Source organism: Chaetodon auriga, chromosome 15 (genome assembly GCF_051107435.1).
Source record: "Chaetodon auriga isolate fChaAug3 chromosome 15, fChaAug3.hap1, whole genome shotgun sequence".
In the NCBI taxonomy this organism is placed as follows: Eukaryota; Metazoa; Chordata; class Actinopteri; order Chaetodontiformes; family Chaetodontidae; genus Chaetodon; species Chaetodon auriga.
Window position 1 is genome coordinate 24,757,423 of NC_135088.1, and position 15,577 is coordinate 24,772,999.

Below are 15,577 nucleotides of genomic sequence, written 5' to 3' on the forward strand. Positions count from 1 at the left end.
AATGATAATGGAAAATTGAATTCCACAATAACTTTATAATTTGCCATTTATGGCAAAATGCCTTTTCACATTTCATTTTCAAAGACATAACCTGCTCCAAAGTGAATAATATACAAATTCAATAAAGGAAACACTGCCCCCAGTCAGTTGTATGTGCATTTACAGGTTGTCATTCTCTAAAATGGACTAAATTAAAATGAAGAAGTAATCTGTTAGCCCTCTCATCGAGGCAGGTCTTCAGTTAGATCATCATTCCTTTGTGGTGTGTTCCTCTCGGTAAAGTCCACTCACTTAGTTCCTACCTGTTTGATGTCGTAGCATGTGCTATCGACAATGGCATACTTTTCATAAGATTTACCATGAAAAAATTCAACAACCACAATTCAGATGCAATTCAAATGCAACAACTACACACATCATGTTACATACACTCTTCATTTCATCATATTCTATTTGAAGAAAATTCAAAGGATCTGCTTTTACACCCTGTGGAATTAAGCAAGTCACACACATGATAAGAGTGTACGTAACATGATGTGTGTACAGAATTAAATTATGATTACACTATTCTATCTGACTTGCCAAAATTCATTTGAATATTTTTTTCATTTGGATTTTTCAACTGACTCAATAGACTGAGGCACTTTTTTGCTTATTGCATTTGAATATTGTCCACTTTAGAGTAGGTTAAGTCTTTGAAAATGAAAAGTCACATACTGCATTCCTTTTCAAGTAATTAGAATTTTTTTTTCATTTTCAAATTGTTCTTTGGAGTGTGATGACATAAAAATGTAAATGCAATGGACTGAATGCACTGTTTACATTAGTAAGTTGGAAAAAGGAATGCTAAATGAGCAAGTACATCGTTTCCCTTATTGCATTTGAATACTGTCCACAGGGTAAGTCTTTGAAAATGAAATTTTCAAATGTCATTTTCATTTTAATTTCCGGATTATTAGAAAACTTAATTTTCATTTCAATTGTGACTTAAATAATGCTTGCACAATGAGAGCGTTTCTGCTTTCATTTTAATATGGTCACTGAACAGTATGTGAACATGACAAAAATTGGATTATTGCATTTTCATTTTCAACCAAATAACACATTCATAAAAGGAAAATTAGAATGCTTTTGTGGAATTACATTTTCATTTTCAAGTTGCATTATCATTTTTATATAGTCTCCTATGAACTTCCATAACTGACAAAGACAATATCTGTATTATGATATCAATTAGTATCCCCAGAATGGCAGTGCTCAAAACTGCGTACAGCCATACATTTTTAAATGTTTGTTGCTCTGGGTCACAGACTCAACTAATCAACTTTTTGCCATGCAACACAAAGGACTCGTGATTAATGAAATATGTTTCAATTTCTTCATATCATTTTGTTACATCTCCATCAGTGAGCTTGTTCAAAAAATGAACTTGGGGAATTAAACTTTAAAAATGTATAGAGAAGATCTGCAGCTTTCGAAATACTGACAAGAATTTGGGAAACTGTGCAACGACCATCAACAGAGAGGTTAGCAACAGCCTGAGAAATAAAACAGCAGCTACTTCCTACAGAGGTTATGTAATAGCTCCCTCCGGAACAGTGTCACCCACTGCGTGGAAGTTTGTGTCGGACTGTTCCCATTGAAAAGCTACGGAAGCGGCTGTGCCTTGCTGTTTAGCGGAGGTGGGTTTACCAGTTACATTTACCAACAAAGCAGTTAAGTCTTCAACCTCTAAGTTTTTCTCTTGTAAAACCTAAAAATACCGTTTGAAAGTACTTCTGATGAAGTATAAATCTCACCTTTGTGACGCTTGTCGAAAGAGGCAAAGAAGACACACGAAAACAAACTCGGACAAGCCTTTGAGACTCATGCTATTATATAAATATGTATTTATGCTATGTAACTGTAAGCATTTTAAATCTTTCAACATCGCTGCTATCACAACAAAGCTGCAGCAGGGACCGGCAGCGGCAACTCACCCCTCATCAATGTGATATCATTAGGTTAACTATAAATGATAAGTTAGCTCCAATATCTAACCTTAGGTTCTGTGACATAGACGGCCTTGTCTCCCAGCTGGAGGAAGACGATGTCCTCCGCTAGAGGAAGGCTGGGCTGCCGGCGTGCGGCTGTGTGGCGTCTAGTCGGCGGTGTTGTAGCCACTGCTGAGGTCGAGCTGGAACAGACGCTGAAGCTGAAACTGCTGCTGCTGTTAAGTCGGGACAGACTGTTGCGGATCAGCACAGAGTAGCACTTATGAAAGCGCACCCACAGGTAGACGTAGCACAACGTTATTAACATCTTAAACAGCATACGCGTAGGAGGCCATGCTGGCTGTTCTTCTTGTCATGTAAATTGACGTTCACAGCGGACACTGCACTACTGGCGGTTAGCTGTAAAGCTAACTGCTACGGCTGCTCGACTTTCAATTCAATGGCGGGAGTAACAAACATTATGCGCATTACTGACGCCTGTGCCGCGGAGAACTGCCGCGGAGAGATGTACAAGACGCTTTCAACACATGCGTTTACCTCACGCGCGTGTGCGCTTTGTAATATCAGGAAACCAAAACGTCCAGGTCACTTCCTGTGCTATGTCGTTTCTAGGCGGGCCTATTTCAGAGAAACGCTACTCGGTCACGTGGGGTAGTGATTGTGCCATGTCACAGGCTGCGGGAAAGGTGAGTGACTACGAAGTGTAGTTAAACTACAACATTACACCAAATATTGCTATCTAAAGAGGGACGCTGTCAGCAGTGAGTAGGTTGCGTCACTGCCGTGCCTCAAGCGTGATTCTGTTTTCTGTCTGCTTCGCTGCGAGAACTGTATCCCTTGCGGGAGCGGCCGCATGTTCGTCTTGAATTATTTATAAGCCAAAATGCTGTAACGTAGGGCGGCACGGTGCAGCCTTCTTGCTGTGAGCCACGCGCACACGTGCCTCACATTAAGAAGCCCCCCGCAACCCCGAAAGGGATAGGCGGTATAGAAGATGAATGAATGAATGAATGAATGAATGAATGCTGTAACGCTGATACAATCTTCACTGTCGGGGGCATCGACGATGATATGGTTTATTCCATAACTGTTAGTGTATAAGCCCTACAGTTGTTTCATCGCACGCGGTTAAAATAGCGTATCCTTGGTATTTCAGTTCAGTGAAGTTGTAAAAATATTCACAAATTCGATCGTCCCGGATCAATAACTCATGAACAAAATCTTGTCAAGCACAAACCACACCTCCTTCAAACCGTAGTAAGTTTGGTAATGAGGTACCTAATTTCAATCATGAGCCATCCACTGAACGAGATAAATTGCATTGATTTCTGTGTGCAGGTGGCATTGAGTGCACAGAACACAAACGAGTGCGCAGGGACTGTGTATTTGTGCAAAACCGCGAAGTGATACAAAAATGTTCAGCAACTTCACTGTCACCAAAATCACTTAACACGTCAGTGTTCTTGTGATGCACTACAACACTTAAATTATTATTATTTGCATAATTTGGGGGAAAATTTACAAGGAAAAATAATCAAATTCACTATTACCATACAGGAGATCAAACAAATGTGTTGAATGCATTTCCTTCCTCAGAAATATTTCCATAGCAGATTTTTTAGATTTTCAAAAAACATTTTGGAAACTTCCTCGTGTGCGCCCCTGTTTATTTGCTAGCAGTCATCTTCTTCCATGCCTTTGCTCCCTCATTGCTGCATTGTGTGTTGTGTTAAGAGACCCTGGGGCTGTAATATTTCAACTATCTGGATGTAAATAGATAACTGCATAAGTAGGCCTGTGTTTTCAAACAAACATTTTGTTGGCAAGTTTTAAAGTATGACTTACAATTTATTCAACAGAGATGTTCATTACATAAAAATAATATTCATAAGTACACCATGTCTGAATAGAGACCAAATTCTACAATTAGGCCTATGGAATTCATTATCCATTCTCACTAAGAATACCATGACCATGAGCCAGCTATCTTTGGTTTTTGCGGTATCAGGAAGATTGCTCACTTTTAACTGGGGTGGATCACCATGGTGACTTGTGCTGCAGGGCTGGCCCTGCTCCAGATCAGGTTAACTTCAGAGGATTAGGTCTAAACCCATCAACAGCTTGATCACCAACCAGTCAGATCACTGGAAGAATTGAACTGTTATTCCTCCGGGATTTCCAAAAGTACTGACTCCACAATATAATTACCGGTTGTAGAGAGCAATAGGCTTTCCATTTCCACTTTGGTTTTAAAAAAAGAGTTTAAAGCAAATGGATGGATAGTAGCAGGATTTTAATTGGGCAAAGTTTCTTTCATTCTGGACAGCATACCTCACATTGTCGTCACAAAGTCACAAACAAAAAGTCACATGTTTTGCACTACTCCGTTAGTTATGTTACTATTTGCTCATATCCGTTACATCTGTGCAAATATCTTGTGCAAAATTACATATTTTTTTTTACTTTGTTAAAAAAAATTTACCATGCAATAGTAAAGAACACTATATTTTCTTGTCCACATCTTACTCATGCAATTGCATTATGAATGCAAGATTTCAGTCACATAGACCTCATCAGATATTACCTACCTTTGTTATCCTCTCCTCTCTGCTTTGGCAGCAGAAGCAGTCTCACATTACTTCTAACGTTTTTTTTTTTTTTTTTTACATGCATCACATAATCTTAATAGTTTGGTCATCAGACAAAAAATTAAACAATAAAAAGATTATCAGGCAGCTTTAACTCAGGTCAAGGCTATTTCAGCACCCCTGTGCTGGTATTTGTAATCCCCCATGATCTCAATGTCCAAGCCCTGGATGTTCACCGGTGTAGTCTGTGGTACCTTCCTTCAGACATCAATCACCATCTCCTTCGTCTTGCTGGCATTTATGTACAGGTGGTTCAGTCCACACCAGTCGGCAAAGTTGGTTACAACCTCCCTGTATTCCAGTTCTTTCCCCTGTGATATGCGTCCAACAATGGCTGTATCATCGGAAAACTTCTTGATGTGGCAGCTGTCGATGTTGTCTCAAGTCTGATGTGTAGAGGGTGAAGAGGAAAGGGGAGAGCACTGTCCCCTGTGAAGCCCCTGTGGTGCAAACTACCACATCGACACACAGTCGCAAAGCCTCACATACTGTGGTCTGTTGGTGAGGTAGTCGATGGTCCACGCAGCCAGGTGGTTTCCCCCTGAGCAGTAATGGTTGGATTGTGCTGAAAGCACTGGAGAAGTCGAAAAACATGACCCTTGCTGTGCTTCCAGTACGCTCCAGGTGAGAAAGAGATCAATGGGGCAGGTAGATGACTGCATCCTCCATGCCAATGCCTGGAAGATATGCAGACTGTAGGAGGTCCAGCTCGCTGCTCACCAGGTGACTGAGGTTGTTCAGAATAATCTTCTCCAAGGTCTCAAGGTCTTCATCAGGTCGGAGGCTAAGGCTACCGGCCTGAAGTAGGTTGGGTTCCCTGGGTTGTACAGTCTTTGGGACTGGAACCACACAGGAAGTTTTCCAAAGGGCTGGAACTCTCTCCAGACTGAGGCTCATATTGAAGCTTTGTGGGAGGACCCCACAGAGCTTCAGGTGCGTAGTACTGGGTGCCATCATGTGGATAGGGGAAGGAATGGAGGCAGAATCAAATCTGTTGAAAAACAGGTTCAATTCATTTGCCCATTCCTTAGTGATTGCATACAGTAATTCCAGTGTTCTATTGTCTCTGGTGTGGTATTTAATATACTGTGTGAAAGTGGGGAGAGTGGAAGACAGGGAAGCCTGATTGAAGTCTCCAAAGATGATCAGTGTTTCCTCTAGGATTTTTTTCAGCAGCGGGGTCAGGCTCTCCGGGTAGCCGTGGTGGCGTAAACAAATGACACTTGACTGCAGATTTTACTTTTACAACCTATTTATTGAAAGGCCAGTTAAAAATAAATAAATAAAACAATAAAATTAAATAAATAAAAATAAAAACAATGAATAATAATTTCTTGATGCGGCTGTAGAATCAGTGGCAAAGTTTGCACCCAGGCTCAGAACAATTAATTTTTCTAGGTTTTTTTTATAGAAGAGCTCTGAGGCTCAGAGGCTGCACCATCACTTTGCTCTCCTGCTCCTTCACTCGGTTCTCCCCCTGCTGTACTCTGCTCTCCTTCACTTTGTTCCACTGCTCCTCCCTGTCTAATGTTACTTATCTTATACGATTACATAAAACATTAACGTTAGATAATTTACACTCACATCACATCTGAATACAAGTGTGGACACAATTTTTTACCTAACTATAATCATTTATGAGTCAGTAAAAGGCTAATGATACCTGAATAGCATCATCTTCATCAGCTGTCTTTCTCTTCTTAGAGAAATATTTGAACAAGCTCATCTGAAAATGCAGTCAGCAGTTACATCATGGCGTGTAGATATTAGCTTAATGCTATCAATTAGTTTACTCACATTAGGACACTGAGTTGGCATCAGGCCCAATTAACTTAAGCTACCGATACGTTACGTAATGTTAGCTGGCCATCAATATTTTGCGAATGTCTATTTCACTTGTAAAATCTATTATGAGTTATCTTAAGCTTATAAGTCTACTGTTTCTCTGGTAAGTCGCTGCCCTATTTTCCAAGACGACACTCCTCTGACTCTAACCTGGTGCCTGGGTGCTTGACGTGATGTCACTTTCAAGGCCTCACTCTGGCAAGTAATTAAGGTCGGACTCTGCTGTGAAGCTGGAGACATGCGGCGGTGGTGTATTTGCGACAATAAAAAAAAAAAAATTTGAAGGAGCAGCAGCTATGATTTAGGAAAGACGGCTCACCGCCGCTCCTAAATGAATGTAGAGGAAACACTGATGATGAGGTGGGCCTTGGGGTGCGATGTCTGGAGCTGTGAGGCAACTGTGTGGAGAAGCTTGCATGTTGCTGCGGCATCGGCCGACGGGGGGATGTACACAGTTATCGCGATAATGTGCGAGAAGTCCCTCAGGAGGTAAACCGAATGCTAATGGATAACAGCTCAATGTCTCTGGTGCAGTGATGCTCTTTTATCCTGGTGTGACCTGGGTTACACCATCTGTTGTTCACAAACATCACTTTGCCGCCACCTTTCCCTTACCGCTCTCATTCGATGTCCTGTCCACTCAGTTGTAAATAGTCCAATTGGGGGTTATAGGCCTATTTGTGCTTTACATGAGGAGTAAAGAGGGAGTAACAAGCTCCTTAATGTAAGTTAAGTATTATTATTTACACATGTAAATGAACCTTCATTACACCAAAGCTACGGCCAGAGAAATGTAACTCAACTCAAACTCAAAATTTCATTACGCTTCCATTTATGGAGGTGGCGTCACTTATTGATCCTTAGCAGTTTTATTTCAGACTACAGCAAATAGCTCTACTGTGCTTGAAGTTCAGAAATGCTTGGGAAGTTAAGTTTGTGGGAACACTACTACACTACTTCATCAATAAAAGAGCTGAGCTACTGAAAATTTATTTGATTCAGAAAGCAGCAACAACCATAACGCTAATGAGAAATGTAGTTGAAGCACTAATGCCGCTACTTTTAGCTCCGCTACTGCCCAACACTGACAGACACATACTGATATAATATACTCTGGCACAAAACCCAAAGTAAATTATAGATTACAATGGATGATACACATTATCCCTGTATTATTTTTGTTTAGTTTCTGTCTGTGTTTACACTTAAAGTGAAACCAGTGCCACACTGTAAGCTATTAGGGCATGGTTTGACTATGGACATCGTGTCCTGCTCCCATCACTGCACATGAAGGCAAGATAAAATTCAGTTCTTGCGTGGAGCTTCTCAACTAACATCTTAACTAGAAGCTTATCCTGCTTGCTACGCTTCTAACGAAGCAATGTGGGCTGATGATGCTATCTTCCTGCTGTGAGGCTGTTGTGCAAATGCATGACATAAAGGTTTGTACTTGGGACAAAATCCTATGTTGTGGTCAGTTAGTAGCTGTATTGCAGTAAGCCCTTGTGGTAATTAACTCTTCTACACATTTCCAATAATCTTTCCAGTATCTCTGAGATTCAGCCTGATTTTAGTTGAGCATCTTACTGATGATATTCTTTGATTTTTTTTCCTCAGATTAAAATGCCAAAGAAAAGCAAAGCAAAAATTGTAAAGAGACGGAGCACTGATAATGAGCAGCTCTGTCCTAAACAGAGCAGGTTAAAGCACGGCAACACGGCATCCCCTCTGTGCTTCCAGAGCCCAGTCAGCCTGTTCGAGAGCCTCATCCAGCCCATGGAGACAGAGCAGTTCTTCAGGGACTACTGGGAGAAGAAACCTCTCCATCTGCAGAGGTCTGATTCCAGCACAGCCTTCTACTGCCAGTCTTTGTTCCAGCTGTCTGACCTGCAAAGCCTGTGTTCTCAGGGTCTGGAATACTATAGGGACATCAACGTTGTTCGCTGTATCAACGGCAAGAAAAAAGTGCTCAACAAGGAGGGCCAAGTTAAGAACAGTGTTCTTAATAAGAACTTGGTTCAGGATAAGGCCACAATCCAGTTCCACCAGCCACAAAGGTTTAAGGTGAGAGTGCTGCCAGCAAAGAGGAAATCTCGCTTTGTTACCTTTGGGGCAAATGATGCTACTGCTAATGTAGCCCATTTCTACACCCGTTTTCAATCAATTCAAACAACAGCAGCAGTATTCTCTGCAGTTTTGTGTGACACTTTGTTTCATTAAAATATTTTGATGCATTTTCATTTCAGCAGTCTACTGGTAATATCAAATATACAGATCTTTTTAGGCACTGTTTATAGTATAAACATGCGTTTCAAATCTTTGTTGACAGCAAGCATACAGGTATTTTAATCAGGAACTATCTGATCAGAGAATAGATACATTTTAAGAAAACAGAACCATATCTAAACATTTACAATTTCACAAAAATTCCGTGAACTTTAAATTGGACATGTCGTGGCCTCTAGCAAATGAATGCTGAACTCCTCACAAGATCACATTCTTGCTGTCGTATTTAGTGGGAACCTGGTACTTGAGTTCTCAGTAATATGGTAGCAAAAATTATGGAGTCTTGTCAAAAAATCACATTTTCTAATGATTTCAATAGCTAATCATTAAAGTTGCAGTAGGTAACTTGTATAAAAGTATTTTTTTGTCATATTTGCTATAACTGTCCCTATGCCCAGACAGCAGCACATGAAACATGTAATCTGTGGAAAAAGAACGGATACATTGGTCTCACCTACTGCTCCTAATGGGATTTGCAAGAATCCACCACGCTCGACACAAAACAACCAATCAGAGCCAGAAGAGCATCTGAGGGAGTGTCTGATATCTGTCAATCACTACTCACACACCCTGCGAACCGCCCCCTCCCTCCGCTCATGCTGCAGGCTGCCGCTCAGTCAAACAGCTCTGTGAGTGGCGTCAGGAGGCTAGAGAAAGATATGGCGGAGCAAAAGCCACCCACAAATGAGAAACTGCCCATACCGCCACTGCCAACAACAGTATATACGGCTAAGACAATAAATAACCATAAAGCTGATATGGTGATTGTTACGGTAACACTCCGCAGTGTTTACATTATGTTAGGGACTGTGATGTAGCGGCTGGGCGGAGTTAGCCTGTTTCCAATGCTAAGGCTAATGTTACTGGTTGTCACAGCAGCCGCGCAGATGCTGCGGGGAGGAGGGGCTTGGAGGCAGGACATGACTGCAATGGAGAGGGAGGGGGAGTGACGTGGAACTTGTGTTGGTTCAAATTTCAGGCTAAGTCTGCTCTCTTCTCGATCTTACCTACTACAGCGAATCCAGACTGAAAGAATACTTTTCATATTCAAATACGCATTAGAGCAAAATATAAATAAAGTGCGATGCAAATGTTTTAAAGTTGTTTTTTTATTTTTATTTTTATTAATTTTTCCCCAAATCTCAAGTCAGATAGTTAAGTGAAAATTTGTGATGAGCAGCTTTCATGTAGTTTTTCCTGTGTGTTGTCAGAATGAACTATGGAGGATCCAAGAGAAGATGGAGTGTTTCTTTGGTGCTTTGGTGGGTTCTAATGTCTACATCACACCACAGGAGTCCCAGGGCCTTCCAGCTCACTATGATGATGTTGAGGTACAACAATCAATGCATGACTGCACTCATTCATCATATTTTTGGCAAACTATTATTCCACTTCATATTTATGACTGAACCTGAACTCCCTCTGAGCCAGTCAGAGCCTTTCTTAAAGTTACCAACTCATGGCAGCCCACCTTTTAATCTTCCTAGTGGTGGAAAAAGTACTGAAATAATTGCCGTATTTATTACATTTTTTTATATTATATTTTTTATAATATATATTATATTTTTTTAAGTATAAGTATGCAAAGATTTTCAGCTAAATTTCATTGTGCAAGTAATTGTTATGCAGAAAGGGCCCTATTAATATTTCTTTTAATATTTTGATCTTATATCTCATCAAAGTGGAACTAATTTGAATTAGCCCAGATGACTACCATTATCCTGCTTATGGCTATTACTACATTATGGTCGTGATGATCATTACAGGCGTTTGAATGACCGTCACCAACATGTTCCCTGGCAAACAGCTAAGCCGCATCCACCCCCCTTTAGCAGACAACCACAGGTAGACACTTACTGTGGACCTAAGCCAACAATTCCAGACTTTGTGCACAAGGCCCCACGAGTGCTTGCAAGATTGAAGCTCGCCCTGGATAACATACTCCCACCAGATGCCTCAGAGCATTTTAAATTTCAAATATTGATGGATCGCCTGAAGTGTGAAGCAGCACTTCTCATTGCTGATTCATACATCAATGGCCAATTCCCCTTCAGTGACACTATTAGAGCTCTCGCTGAGGTGTACGGCCAACCTCAACATCTGGCCTTGAAGCCAATCTCCAATCTGATGATTGGACCCAACATTAAGAGTGGTGACATCAGAGCCTTCAAGTCATTCACTCTCCAAGTCAGTGCACTCGTGGGCATGTTGCACCAGTTGGGAGACCAGGGTTGGACAGAGCTGAGGTGCAACTCACATGTCTCTCGTCTCTTAGCTGAGTTGCCTCAACCTATTTCAACACTGCTTGACCTGGCTGATTGGCTTGAGAATTAAGTGAGTGTACAGGTGAATGGAAGCCAATGCTGTAGCAACTCAGATAAAGAGAAGCAAGCTCCATGCAAAAACCAGTGCACTGATTACAAGTCTCAGAAGCCTACGACTGTTCTCCATGGTCGTGAGCAGAAGGAAAAGCCAGAGAAAACCGTGACTGCAGGGGAGGCAACACAAGAGAAGCCAAAGAAGTACTGTCCCTTCTGTGACTCTGTGCAGCATTTTTTGAATCAGTGCAGAAACTTCAAACTCAATTCAAAGGAACAAAAGACAAAATGGATTCAAATGAACAAGAGGTGCTAGAGATGTGTCATGAGCACCAAGATGTAAAGTGTACTCTCAAGGCTAAGTGCAAAGAGTGTGAAGGAAAACACCTTGAAGTTCTTCATGACACAATGCTGCAGCATCTGGTAAGCCTAATGCCACAGAAGAAAGCTCTGGTCTAGTCAGTTCTGTTTCTGAGACGCTTTACCTAGATTGGCCAACAAGCAGCAGTCAGCTGCTATTCAAGTTGTGTCATGTCATCCTTCAGAGTGGCAGCAAGGTATGAGAGACCTACGCTACATTGAATGACACCTCAGAGTGCACCATACTTCTACATGAAGCTTCTAATCACTTGGGCCTTCATGGGAAATGTAGAATGTATTTTGGATGCTGGCGCACACAGTCTGGCCTTAGTTTTCTGTAAGAAAAACTGCAGCTACTCCAGAGTGTTTCGTTTTCCTTCTTTATTGCTTCCACACATGAACAAGGTGAAGGATGTGTTATATTGTGGTTTCCTGAAGTATAGAAGTAAATAAACAATAAAGATATTAATATGTTACAGAATTGAAGTAATATGTCTGTGATCTAAACACACAAATTGTACTACACAAAGAATGCAGTAAGATAACAACTGAGGTCAAATAATACTTTCTAATGGCCGCACGGGGGCGCTTCAGACTGCACCATTACAATCTAACACACAACGACTGTAATAAACGTAAATATCGACAGATATAACAACCATCCATGGTATGAAACACTCAATCAGAACAAAGTCATATGTTTAGAATACATATATGGATGAAGACGAACGTATTACTAGCCCGTGGCAACATACGTCACTTAGAAAAACTTTGTGGGCGGGAGCACGCATCAGGTATGGCAGCATACATAAACATAATAACTGATGCAAACTTATTTTGTACTCACGCACAACAGACACAAAACGACAACGTGCACCGCCACGACCCAGTTCTACTTAGCGCTGTCACTACTGAACAGGATGTGTGCAGCACGCAACAAGTAACTCAGCTGCCTTCAGGACTACTCGGGTCTTTCCAGTGACGTTCGGTGATTCGATGGTGATGCCCCGAACACGGCAGAGCAGGGAAGTTTGCACAGGAAAGCTGAAGACTTGGCACTCCACACTCTCCAGCAAAATGTTTGTACTATCCATGGCGCCACCGTGTCATTTTCTGTAGCTTCTGCCTCACAGCCTGGCAAATTCTTCAAGTTCTACTTGGCTTTCCTGCGAAGGAACTCAGCCTTACCTACCATACATACTCAGCCAAAGCTCTGCAGGAGAAGTAACTTCACCTCAAGGAACGGCCACTACCAAACATCAACGATGCACAGCCATTACTGCTCAACGGGTCGTATTACACACATCTTATCACTCCAGTTGAACTGGTACGCCTGGGTTCCCCTGGAGGACCAGCTGCTGCACACCAGACTTGGATGGATACTACAAGGCCCATCAAAATTCCTTTTCCTTCGCCACCAGTTAACTCCACAGCAGAGCCTTTTTACCTCCAGTATTACTGCTGAAGCAGAGCTCTTCAGCCATGTGGAGAAACTGTGGAATGTGGAGCTGGATACCCTACCGTATTGGAGTGAGCGGTCTATCACAAGGTCAAAGCAGGATGTGGAGGCAGTCGAGGAGCTATGTCACACCCCTTTCACAGATAGAAGCAGAAGAGAGCAATCAATTATGGTACATCCCGCACCATATGGTACACCACAATGGTAAAGCCAGAATAGTCTTCAACTGCTCCTTCATGTTTGAGGGCCAGAACCTGAACAAACATCTCCTCCCTGGCCCCACACTGAGTGCTAGCCTGCTGGGAGGTCTCCTTAGATTTAGGGAACATCCTGTCGCCATCAGCAGTGATATCAAAGGGATGTTCCACCAGGTCCGTCTGCTGGAAGAAGACAAACCATTCCTCTGCTTCCTCTGGCGGGACATGCAAGTAGATGAGGAGCCCACCGTCTATGAGTGGCAGGTACTCCCCGTTGGGACAACTTACAGTCCTTGTTGTGCCACCTTCTCTTTACAGTCTCATGTGCCACCTACTCCCTACAATCTCATGTCCAGAAGCACATAGAGCCAGACGAAGATGCCTGTCTGTCAATAGAACGCTGTTTCTAAGTTGACAATTGTTTGCAGAGCCTCCCCTCTGAAGTGCAAGCCAAGGAATTAGTGGGCTGTCTCCAATCCCTCCTCATTGAAGGTGGATTTGAACTCCGTCAGTGGGCTAGCAACGTCCTGGCAGTCATTAGCCACCTACCAAGAGAGTTGAGGTCAGAGAGCAGTGTACTGTGGTTCACTCAGCAGGCCACTGACCTTGAAGAGTGTACTCTTGGACCGGTATCAAAATGCAAGTCTGACACACTGCACTACAAGCACCACCAGAGTGGCAGTCAAGAACCTTGCGCAACATCTATCACCTACTTGCAAAGCAGTATGACCCTCTCGGATTCCTCATTCCATACACCACGAGAGCTATGGTCACCGTGTAACATGTAGAAGAACAACAGACCTTCATCTCATCTTTCCCTCCCGCATTCCCTCAGGAGAGCTGGAGAGGAAAGACATTCCAACCACAAAGGGTTACCTATCATTTAAAGTGTTTTCATCGAGATGCTAATCTTTTCTTCCAGCTCCACACCAGATGAAGGCATTAAAACCGTCAGGATGGACAATTAACAGGTCTCAAGAGGCCCAAAGAACCAGATAACATTGACACATTGCAAATCAGACATTCCTGTAGCAAACTGTTTGGTGTGTCTGTGTGCTTTCTTTTCTACCACATCAGGATAATGCAAACGATATGATTGATTCAACTTTGGATGTTCCCACAGCATTAAACTCACAATTTGCATGGTATCAATGCTTTTCCCGTGTTTCTAGCTTGTAAAATGACAAAACTATGATCTTAATTTTCATAAGCATTTTTGTCCAGGTTTCTATCATGGAACCATACAGCCATCTAGACACTAGAAGCGGTTAGGTTTCAGATATGCGACATGAGACAGTTATAATCTATGGTATTTATGGGGACAAGAGTTGCAGAGATACAAAAACTGTCTGACCCTGCAGCCTGGCATTATATCGACTCAGCAACCAATCCTGCTGATGACATTACCAGAGGGAAGACACTGGCACAGCTCGCTGGAGAGAATCGCCGGTGTCAAGGGCCACTCTTTCTCAAGCTGCCAGCCAGCCAGTGGCCAAGTGCACTAGATGGAAAACCTTACAAAAGAGGTGGAGGAGCTGAGGAAGACAGTGTTCTGTGGTCTGCTGACAGGTCCAACCAGTCCAGCAACACCTGATGTCCAGCGGTGCAGCACCTACCAAGTCCTACATCTGGTGCTTCTAGCGCCCTCTCACCTAATTGTCAGTCGTAGGGGAAACCCCTTTGAGGTCTTACCAGATGTCAAATGTCTATGTCAAATTTGTAGACCAAATTTTGGGGTGGCTGTAAAAAAGGCCAGGACTCAGGCAGTGCATGTAACTGAGATTTCCTACACCGTGAGTGCCCTCGAATGCACCTCGGTGAGAAAGAAACAGATGAGGGCAGATCTCACCTCTCTTGGACCACGTCTGACAACAATTTCTCTTCATGTGTACGTCCATAATGTAAGCAATGATAATGTGAGTCATCTTCTGTCATGCTTGTTACACTCATTATAATTAGCAATGAGTTTGTATTTCTAAGTTGGAAGTTGTTTACATGACGTGGTTTAGAGCTAGCAGCTAGTTTGTGAGAGGGTGAGAGTTGTATTACTTAACTGCTGTTTCTGTGTATTTGGTTGCTATTTTTATGTTGTTTATACAGAGTACCTTGTAAATCTGTTGTCCAGAGATTATTACAGTGGCTGTTATTTATATAATGGTGCAGTTTGACTACTCAGTCTATATTTAATAATCTTTAATTCCTATCTTGTTGACATCACTCTTAGTCTTTAATTCTGTGCCAATGTCTACATTTCTGTTTAGCTTAGTTTCACATAGTTGGTTTATTTTTTGTTTTTTTTGTTTTTTTAAATTGTATCTTTATTTGTAACGGACAGGAAAATACATTGCCATAGCAACATTAGTGAAAATAAAAACAAATGTCCTTCCAGTTTTGTTTGTTTTAAATCCAGAAAAAGGGTGGTCACCTGTGCTGCTGTCATAAAAATAATCATCAATAACCTGTCAGAATT

At 42.0% G+C, this 15,577-nt stretch overlaps 2 protein-coding genes across 6 annotated transcripts in view; one reads left to right on the top strand and one right to left on the bottom strand.

Moving 5' to 3' along the window:
• hlcs (holocarboxylase synthetase (biotin-(proprionyl-CoA-carboxylase (ATP-hydrolysing)) ligase)) overlaps positions 1–2,551 on the bottom strand; it is a 44,521-nt gene extending 41,970 nt beyond the window's left edge. The window contains exon 1 of the mRNA XM_076750250.1: positions 2,041–2,551. Coding sequence (XP_076606365.1) covers positions 2,041–2,313 — 273 coding nt within the window. The 5' untranslated portion in view covers positions 2,314–2,551. The remainder of the gene's footprint in view (positions 1–2,040) is intronic.
• Positions 1,580–15,577, top strand: part of riox2 (ribosomal oxygenase 2) — a 92,821-nt gene continuing 78,823 nt past the window's right edge. The window contains exons 1-4 of one of the 5 annotated variants that reach the window (XM_076750254.1): positions 1,652–1,682; positions 2,607–2,680; positions 8,105–8,551; positions 9,985–10,104. In XM_076750254.1, coding sequence (XP_076606369.1) covers positions 2,660–2,680; positions 8,105–8,551; positions 9,985–10,104 — 588 coding nt within the window. In that variant the 5' untranslated portion in view covers positions 1,652–1,682; positions 2,607–2,659. Of the gene's footprint in view, positions 1,683–2,161; positions 2,275–2,508; positions 2,681–8,104; positions 8,552–9,984; positions 10,105–15,577 lie in introns of those variants that run through there. The other 4 variants (XM_076750256.1, XM_076750255.1, XM_076750253.1 and 1 more) reach the window with 4 other exon arrangements.